The 9,806-nt window shown below is 41.7% G+C and overlaps 2 protein-coding genes across 3 annotated transcripts in view; both read right to left on the reverse strand.

Annotated features, from left to right (window-relative positions):
• Positions 1 to 4,406, reverse strand: part of myo1d (myosin 1D) — a 60,938-nt gene extending 56,532 nt beyond the window's left edge. Inside the window, exon 1 of the mRNA XM_026350728.1 lies at positions 3,981 to 4,406. Coding sequence (XP_026206513.1) covers positions 3,981 to 4,075 — 95 coding nt within the window. The 5' untranslated portion in view covers positions 4,076 to 4,406. The remainder of the gene's footprint in view (positions 1 to 3,980) is intronic.
• Positions 4,407 to 5,323: 917 nt separating this feature from the next.
• LOC113156004 lies at positions 5,324 to 8,507 on the reverse strand. Of its 2 annotated transcripts, none has more exons than XM_026350792.1 (9): positions 8,374 to 8,507; positions 8,174 to 8,242; positions 7,650 to 7,721; positions 7,228 to 7,290; positions 7,011 to 7,053; positions 6,719 to 6,898; positions 6,370 to 6,639; positions 6,170 to 6,262; positions 5,324 to 5,917 (listed from the first exon to the last, which is right to left on the reverse strand). In XM_026350792.1, exons 2-9 carry the CDS (start codon positions 8,183 to 8,185, stop codon positions 5,508 to 5,510), a joined length of 1,143 nt encoding a protein of 380 aa, XP_026206577.1. In that variant the 5' UTR covers positions 8,186 to 8,242; positions 8,374 to 8,507; the 3' UTR covers positions 5,324 to 5,507. The 2 variants fall into 2 exon arrangements, with proteins under 2 accessions (XP_026206577.1, XP_026206576.1); XM_026350791.1 differs by having other exon boundaries at positions 6,719 to 6,901.
• Positions 8,508 to 9,806: the final 1,299 nt, after the last annotated feature.

Raw genomic sequence — 9,806 nt, forward strand, 5'->3', positions numbered from 1 at the left:
GTCAAATCACTCAGAATCACTTAAGGATTTTCATCACGATATTTTGACTCATGTAGAAACGATCATCTCAACCACTGGATCAACACAAGGTGCTGACGGTCTATTAGTGCACATACTGACTGTGCGTGAGCCCCCACCCATGATGCACCATCACAAGATTAAAACTAACATTAGTTTTCATTTAACTACACAAGAACAGACAGTTTGTTTACATAGTGTAAATCTGTACGTCTCTGCAGAAAGTTTCCATGATTATTTGGGAAACGCAGTATTGTTGCAGGAATGTTTTTTTTTGTCCTGGATTCCATTCGACAGAAAATGCTTCCTTATAAAGACATTTAGTGGCAGAGGAGCCGTGCGTGACATGTGGGTACACACACACTGTATGTTGACTGGACAGTCAAACCTACAGTGAGCATAGAGCTTTACTCAGTGCTACTAGTATTAATTTAACTTGCTGTAATCATTACAGTGACTGGGGATCTTGGTTCGAGCCCCCGTGGTATCTATCGCGCCGGAGACTCCTCTGTGGGACTCATGACATCCCTATAGGGACCAATTAAATATAAATTTAAAGGAGGAGAGAACTATCACAGATTAAAAGTATATTTTAATACTACAACTCCCTTTAGTCCGTTTCCTTTATGTTTTCCCATCATGAGTCATTTTTAATCACATATCAGTTCATTATCACATATAAACATGTGGCCCAGCGGGCTGTGCTGCAGAGGTTTGGCCCACTCTTATCTGCTGACTGGTCAATTCAGACTAAATTCCCAAGACCCTACAGGAATTTACCATGAACCTTTATCCCAGCAGACATCTCTACAGAAAGACTGGGCATCTGCTGGGCTCTATTTAGAGACTGGGAGGGTCTCTGGGACCGGCCACATGGTTCAAACTCAAGTCAAATACAAGTAAATGTCAACTCGAACAGCCGTGTCTGGCTACACTCAGGCAAAACAAGCAATCTTTTTCAAATCATGACTCCCATGCAGCCACCGAAGACTTCATCACCTACACGACACATGTAACGACAAAGGTAGAAATCCCCTGCACATGAGTGGAGGTAAGTAAAGTCTGGTCCATGTCAAAGCTTTTGAATCACATCAAATTAAAATATTTGGGGGTTTTCTGTCCCAGAAAGGTTTTGAAATGAATTAGTCTCGTCTGGGGCTGAGCTTCAGGGTGCAGCAGGTTTTACACTGCGCTCAGTTCCCTAACGTTACATAAAATCCACCTGGGAGAGGTCTGCAGACAAACTGCAGCACTACTTTGTGCCTCATGCCTTCTGTTTGTCTGTTTAAAGGGGACTTCTCACACATGCAGGTCCATTCTCTTGGACTAGAGGAAAAGGAGCAAAAAGGAAGCCCTCCTGGCCGGTCACACCCTCTGCAAATAACAATCTGAACACACCTCACATCTCCAGACCGGGCTGTGTAGCTGCAGGGAGAAGCTGGGAGAATGAGGCCAGGTGTCGTCTGGTTGCTCTCAGGTCTCGCTGCTTCTGGTTTCCAGAGCTACTGTTCATATCCCAGCTTATCTAATTAAAGAGGTATGACTATAAAAACACTGTTAACCAGACACACCTTGTCGTCTTTGCCTAGCACTTTCTCCTCTTAGACTTCCTCCTCTTCACATGATTCACTAAATAAATGTTTATTTTACTATAGAAGAAGAAAAGTTAAACACGTTGAAATAAATGTTACCAATTAATAGTTCATACTTTTTGAGTATGTGCTAAATGCATCATTTAGCTGTGAAAGCTTCTATTTGATCCAACACTCAGAGGATGACTTCACTGACTGTCAACTTTTCGTTTGTGGTGTATATGAACACCCTTAAACTTCCTCTGCCTTCCCTAAATTAAAATATCTCTCAGCTTCTAGCTAAAGAACAGATTATGTCATCAATAAAACCAACAGCAGGTGTTGATGGGTTCAGGGACTGTACAGAACGTAGGTTATTCATGTATTGGAAGTTCCCCATCCCCGGCGTAAATGTGTTTTAAAATATCCAACATCATCTATTGTGATTATTTTTATAAGACCTTGACGTCATCAGTCTAAACCAGGGGCCTTTTGACACCAGTGTGGAAACATTTGACACGACAGCCACTTTTAATTTACCTACTGCCACCGTTTTGCGTAAGAACAAATGATGCATAAACATGAGGAAAATGCAAGTCCACTCATTTCCATATTTAAAATACAGAACAAGAGGAAATCCTGTTGAACTGTTTGTCCCAAACAAATCCTTTTAAACTGGACAAACAACAGTAACGAGTTACAGTAGCTGACAAAACAAAGTATTGAGCTTTTAGTCACTAATTTGAAATTACAATCCATACAGTCGTCCTAATTAGCACAAACAGAGTTTTTTCCACAAAATGTGACCTGATCTTCCCTAAAGTCATAAAAATAAACCAGTATTATCATAATAGTCAAGTATGGTGGAGGGAGCATCAGGATTTGGGGCTGCTTTTCTGCTTCTAGGTGTGGATGTAGGTCTAATCCACAGCTACGGAAATTAGTTACTGCTGCTAGAGGTGGTTCAAATTAAAGTAAGTTCACTTACTTTTTCCACCAACAGCATCATTACTTGTTTCCATTGTACAAACAGAAATGAGAAGAACATCTCAAAGAAACACCCGAGATTTAAAATACCAGACTGCACCTTCAATTTTACGTTTACCAGCATGAATTAACATACGTGAAGCAGAATAAAGCACGAAAGGTTGACGAATGTGACATAGCTGAAACAAACCATGAACAGGCACAAGAAAAGCAGCTCATAGACTTTAGGTATCGGGTTCAAACACAGATACACAGCTTGTGAAAATGTCAGCGTTCCTCCTTAAAACAGGGATTAAAACATTCTTCATCTATGAACCAGAGGGCAGAAAAATGAATGTCAAACTCAGTCCATGGTGTAAACTGTAGCTGGCTCTGCTTTGCCATAGATGGGAAACGATGCAGACTAGAAGCCAACGGGATAAAGAGCCGTCCAACCTGCATCCTTAAAATCCTCCAAATATTTATTCAACGTGTCACCGAACTGTAGCAGCAGTGTGTAAAAGACTGGACAGGGTCTGTGGAAGTGAAATGATGATGGTTTTTTATGAGCTGTGCCATGAAAACAGAGTACATCCAGTCTGAATGGACTTTCAAGATGCTGCAAATCTTTTTGAACCAGATTCAAACATAGAAAAGAGCCAAATGTAAAAATCCTCATTCACTTTATATTCAGTATATCAGTTATAAAATGAGTGGGTTTGTCTCCAGACAGAGAGAATCCTGTTCAGCACACACTTTTAATTCTAGTCTTCTCCATAAAGCTGCACTGAAGCTAAACTGTCCTCAAGCACCAGGTCCTGCTGGGCCCAGGTTCTCCAGACGGACTCAGACGGGGATCAGTTTGCACTTTCATCGCAGATGGCAGAGCTGAGGGAAGGAGCTGCTGAAACGTAATGTTACCCCCTACACACACACACACACACACACACACACACACACACACACACACACACACACACACACACACACACACACACACACACACACACACACCTTCATTGACTGCTTGACATCATGCTTGACACCGAGCCACCGAGCTGACACGACAGGACGGAGCAGACGAACCGGGGCAGTGCGCACAGCTCGGGTGGAGTTTCACTCTGCATACTTCAGATAGGAATTACCGGTTTATACATACCATGCACATGAGATGTCCCATGCGGGAGATGAAATTGAAACTCAGGTGCGGGGACTAAACCTGGGCCGCATTCCTGCTTTTTAAGTGGGGGCGATGCCGAACAATACAAGGACGCGCACCCTGTTAGAAGTGTGGCACCTGTTGATGAACTAATGACAACAACACAGTCGAGCTGAAGCGGGTTAAAGACTCTAAATGAACCCGCACAGCTCATGAGAACCTCTCCGACCCGCAGAGGTGAATGACCGCGGTGAGAGCTGCCTTACCTGAGTTTTAGGTTCGCCATGAATTCTTCCATGGACACGTTGTCCAGAAGCACAAAGTCTGCCTTTCCAAACTCCAGGCTCTCGTGTTCAGCCATGCTTCTACCTTATTCTCAGCGAAGCTTGTGGGACTAACAGTTGGACACAGGTTGTTTTGAAGGTGAGCCCCTCTCCTCAGTGGACCGCTGCGTGCTCGCTGCGCGTTCCCATCAAGCTGTAATTTCAGTCATGGTTCATTACTAGTTTGAAAACTAGTTTAAGTCAGTGATGCTGAACGAGGTGTTCCTCTTAGATCTCCAGGTTTTCTATTGCAAACTGAAAGTTATCCCAAAAAGTCCTCAGGGCCATACAAAGTTTCCTGTTCATGCCGAGGCGCGTCCGTCCCGCTGCACCGTGCGCCAGCTCCGGACGGTTTCCTGGAGTTTCGCTCCAGCGTCCAACCAATCGGACTGGGGCGTGCTCCTCCCAGCACCGCCCCTCCCCGCCGTGCAGAGGTGTGGGTCGGAGCAGACCGGCCCTGTGTGTAACTTGAAAAGCATTACAACTATTTCCAAAGACCACTGCCCCACAGCTTCTGAGTCATATTTCAGCGATGACGGAGAAACGTGGTGCTGTGATGCCCGCTGCTTCCATAAAAGGAGAAATTAGGGCTCATCAGATAGTTTCTGAATGAAAAGTGCAGCTACTGCAGAGTCTGTGTCGTTATCAAACCAGGACCACGGACTCGGATCTGTGTGAATCTGTGAGTCCAGAAACCATGAAGAGCTTTGATCTGCCGGCGCCTCCTGGGCCTCCACCTCCACAGCTTCCACTGATCTTACTGCGCCACCTCGTGTAAAACAGGTGTAAATGCCTTTAGATCTGTTTATTTAGCAAAGCTCTGGTGACCTCACTGTGCATTTGTTTCTCAGTTTTTCACATATAAATAAAACCTAGAAACACAAACAGTGGTTTCTGTCCCTGCGTAAAGATCATTCCTGCTTCTTTGGACTCTGGAAGGATCAACGTTGCAGCCACGTGAAGCTGAGACAGGTCCTGCAGAAGCTGAATATTGTTGTCTTTTTTATATTAACAATCATTTTAGTTACTAGTTACTGTGTATATTACATATTCAGATGTGTTAATAAACTGTAAAACACCTTATTGTAATTATTAAAGATATAACAGTGTGTAATATACCCTATAGTCATCCTACTGCATATCTACTGTTGATCATTTAAAGATGCTTATACACTATAATGTTAGATCCATCACTTTTTAACAATAGTTTGTTTCTTAATATCAAATGCTCTAATAAAGCAGTCAAAGAAAAAACCAACAGCACATTTTTAGTTATTATTTTATTGTAGTTGCATTCAGGCATTAAATTACTTATTGTTTATTACATTTAGCTGACGTGCATCCAGAGTGTTTTATTGTGGAAATGGTTCTGTGTGTGTGGAGAGGGTGTTTGTTAAAATAAACATAGCCTTTATATGCAGTATTAAGCATAAATTAAAAAGCTACACAATGTAAAACGCGTTCATTACATCATTTCCACTGTGCAAGCAGTGAGCCTCCAAAGGTGATCGTCATGGAAGAACCGTTGGCCCAGGACCTGCCAGAGTTGTGGGTGACGTACACTACTGCACCTTTGCGGAGAAACGTCATGTATGTAGACAAGTTACCAACAGTGGAGGGACGGAAGACGTGAGTGTGAGAGACAGCGACCCAGTAGCCGTTGACCACCAGCCACAGATCAGTCTTCAGGTTGGTGTTTGCAGTTTGGGTGGAGAAGAAGAACTGGTAGACTCCTTTGACTGGAGCTGTGAACACGCCGGTTCCCCTGTTGAAGGCCCGGCCCATGTTCACAAGCACCTTGCTGTACTTGATTCTGTTCACCTTGCCTGTGAGTTGGCCGGGGTAAGAAGCAAAGAAGTGGATCTGTGGATTGGAAAGAACTGGAAGGAAGAAAGGAAATATATTAGTTGGAGTTGTTTTTGCGCTGAACTTTAACCGAGGAACAGTTTGAAAAAGCTCAGACAGAACATGGTGATGTTAGTTCAGCATAAAGACTGGAGACAGTGCAGCACAGCTGGCCCGGCTTTGTCCAGATGTTACAAAAGCTGTGACGTGCGTTTGCCAAGATTCAAACCAGGTCAAGAAGAAGCAACCAGAAGCAGAAAAAGAACAAGAACTAATTAATAACGTACTTCTTTTCTTTGTCTTACACCTCCAGTTAATCTTATCTTGACTCACGCAGGATTGGTTTCTTCTGCATCGCCCACATACAAGTGTGTTGATATCTGAGAATAGATGAACAACTCAATTCAGTTACCAACAGTAAACGTGTCGTCTACATTCCCTTGTACTTTTGAATTACTAAGTCCTGTTTCTGACCACCATGCTGTACCTGCACAATAAGCTAAACGGCAGGATGTCGGCTGAGTGAACTTGTAGACGTAATAGTTGCCGAGACACTTCTTGACCTGGATGGGGGTGGATTTAAAAGCACAGCAGTCCTTCTTCCAGTGGCCACAGACGTTGCGGGTGACGATGCCGTCCCTCCTCTTTGGGTGAGGTCCCGCCAGCCACAGCGGGGAGTTTGTGCCACATTTGTCCACAGGGACACACCTCTCTGGCATCTGAATACTCTTCCCGTTGTAGAAGAGGCGGTACCAGCCTTTGATGGACAATAAAACCAACGTAAGTGTTTACATTAATCTTTATTAGAGGAAAAACCTTAGTAGAAGTGAACTTACCATTCCATTTGACATTACGGTCACATCTCTTATAACTGGTGGTGGTGTTGGTGGCACGCCAGGCCTGGTCCAGGACTGTGTAGTGAAAGCAAGGGTCCCCCTGTTTCCGAGAGTCCTCCTCAGAAACATGCAAGCTGTCATCCTCTTCATCAACTGCACCGTAAGTGAGAATGTTTGTTCCTGCTTGACAAGAGAGATTTCACCAGTTTTGATGTTATTGAGCCTAATTCAGTCAGTCAGCAGCTCAAAAACAATATTTCATGCAAAGAAAGTAGTGATTTGATTGACTGACCGACTTCCTTCTTAGCTCTGTCCTGGTGGCATCCTAGACGCATCTGTGAATGATGAGATAACACATTCAGTGGCTGGATAGTGTGGAGGTACAACAGGTCCTCAGACAAGACCTCACACTTACTCTGCCGTCCACTGTACATTGTAAGTCTCTTTGGATAAAAGCACCTGCTCAATGACTACATGTAAATGTAATGACAGGATGGAGTAGAGGCTACCTGAGCGAGAGCATCCTGCTGTTGGTGAAGTGTTGTTTGTTCACACCTTAGTCTCTCCATCTCCTGCAATACAGCATTTTAGCACAGATCAACATTCAGGCAGGTTCGTGAAACCTACATGTTACATGTTACAGGAGGAAGAGGAGCTTTTTAAAGGGCGATTCGGGTGTTTTTTAGATTAAATTATACTTTTTACAATATACATTTTTAAAAGTTACTGATTTATGAGGCAAAAACTGGAATAAAATACAAACAAATCAGATTTAGAAAGGATTTAGTTTTCTTTGTCTGCATTACATACAGTAAATGAATTATTCTATTCTCTTCTTAAATGCAGCGTGATAGAAGCTCAGCACAGTTTTGTCTGTGTTAAAGAAAACATCTGTTGCATAATGTATGAATTTAATTTTTTTCATACTTACAGAATTTGTGTTCCAACATTCAACTGCACAAGACGACAATATTACAAACAGAGCCACAGCTAAGACGACCATCTGGGGACAACGACAGATTCACAATAGTTATGTAAAAGATGACATTTAGCTGGACAGTCAGTGGAAATGCTGTATTCATGTTTGCACTTTTATGGAGGAAGACACAATTTGTGTTCAAGAAAATACTAAATGTGGATACAAAATGTAAATTATTTGACTTTGATATATGACTCTGGCTCGATTTGTAAATGTGAACTAAAAATAATGTGAAATGTGATAAGATGGAATAAACAAAAAGCAAACCAATTAAATAGTCTGTTTATTGAATTCAGTTCTACTTTGTTGTAATTTGTGATTTAATTTTGTATTTAAATAAAATTAATTGAAAAATCTATAGCATTTCTTCACATTTGATATCGTTGTTAGTGTATATATTATATATATGTATATATAAACACATAAATAGTACTATCAATATTTGTGATATTAAAATATTATGAAAGTAAATGTACCTTGATGTGCATGTACAGTATTTATACAGCCACCAGCTTGTTGTAAGGAGCTGTTCACCACCGTGTGCACTGAAAGAATAATAAATAATTAAAATGACAAAACCACATTATTTTTGTCTGCACCTGTATTTTCAACTACTGAGTATCTTTTACATCTTACTGTGTAGAAATGTAAGCATAATTCTCAAAGCTACTCTTACCTCTTCATGTCAGCATGATGAGAAACTGAACCACAGCGTGTAAATGACCTTATATACTCATCAGGAGGTGACACAAACAAAAGGGAAATTACAAACTTCAGTTTAACAGCATCTTTCCCACTCAGTTAAGGTGTTACTTTTCACAGACAAGTTGCAAACGTAGACATGAAATTAGTTCGCCGTTAGCAGTTTTTAGTCTGTATGGTCAGCAGAGAGTGGTAGAACTGTAAATGTTGTTCTTTTTCTGCAGCACAGTTACTCCACACTGCCCACAGATGGATGAAGTGTGAAAACAGTCATGTAAACTAGTGATGTGTTCATTTTTACTTATTATTAATATTCAAGCACACTCAACCAGTGAAAAGTAATTAGGAAGTTTGTCCTGAGCACATCTAAATGTGTGTTATGTGATAGTAATGATATGATACACAGACTGGTGTTAAATATAAAATGAATTAGAGGAACAAGCTGAAACTGTGGATTGACTCTACAGGTAACTGTCACTCAAGGAAAAGCAGCAAAGACTATATCACCATACAAAGGTAACAGTGATCATTTAAAGGTGTTTCAATATCTATAAATGCTGCCGGCTGTGTGCAAACTGTTCCACCTAAGAAGTTGTTTTCTACCAAACTGACCACTAGAGGGTAACCCAGCAGTGTTCTTTATTTAAAAAGGGATATAACACAGTCCTTCAGTGCTTCTGCTTGGTTTTTTATGACCGGACTGACAGACTAGAGGAAAACTGCTGTAGTACATCACATGCTCATGAAATCACATGCAGCTCAAACCAACATAGACATGTTTGCGTCAATGCAACCGGAGCACGACGTTGCTGAAGTCACAGCAAACTCTCCATGAAAGTACTGGTTATGTCAACACGGTCTCTGTTGGAAGCTGGCCTACTATGTTCAAAGGCCACTTTCACGTATGCAGGCTTGGGTGTTGTTGGGACGCTCACTGTGGGTAATAAGGGCACGAGGCCGTAGGTCACTGAGGGACCGGACCAGTAGTTTTAGCAGTTCACAACCTGTTTTATCAAACGGACCTTCACGGCCCTGTCAGCTCCCCTAACACCATCCAAAATGTGTTCATTTGAAGTGATTTTAAGCTTTAAACCTTCTTACCTACTTGAAAACCTTCTTCATTATGATTTTTTTTTTACCTTCTTCCACTGGTTATGTTCAGATAATAGTTTGACATTTCCAAGGTCTTTCAACATTTGCTCACTTCCCACCAGTTCAACACCTGGTGTCCAGCTGACTCAATATCTTATATCATACTTCATATCTTTTTTAAATTCTAAATGTATTTCTGTTGTTTCAGCTGAAGATAGATGCCCAGCTCACAGTTCTTTCAGAATTCCAGTACACATTAACATAGATATATTAGACAAGGTGTTTGTCTACTGCACCAATTGTCCCTGTTGCTAT

Source organism: Anabas testudineus, chromosome 19 (assembly GCF_900324465.2).
Source record: "Anabas testudineus chromosome 19, fAnaTes1.2, whole genome shotgun sequence".
Classification (NCBI taxonomy): domain Eukaryota; kingdom Metazoa; phylum Chordata; class Actinopteri; order Anabantiformes; family Anabantidae; genus Anabas; species Anabas testudineus.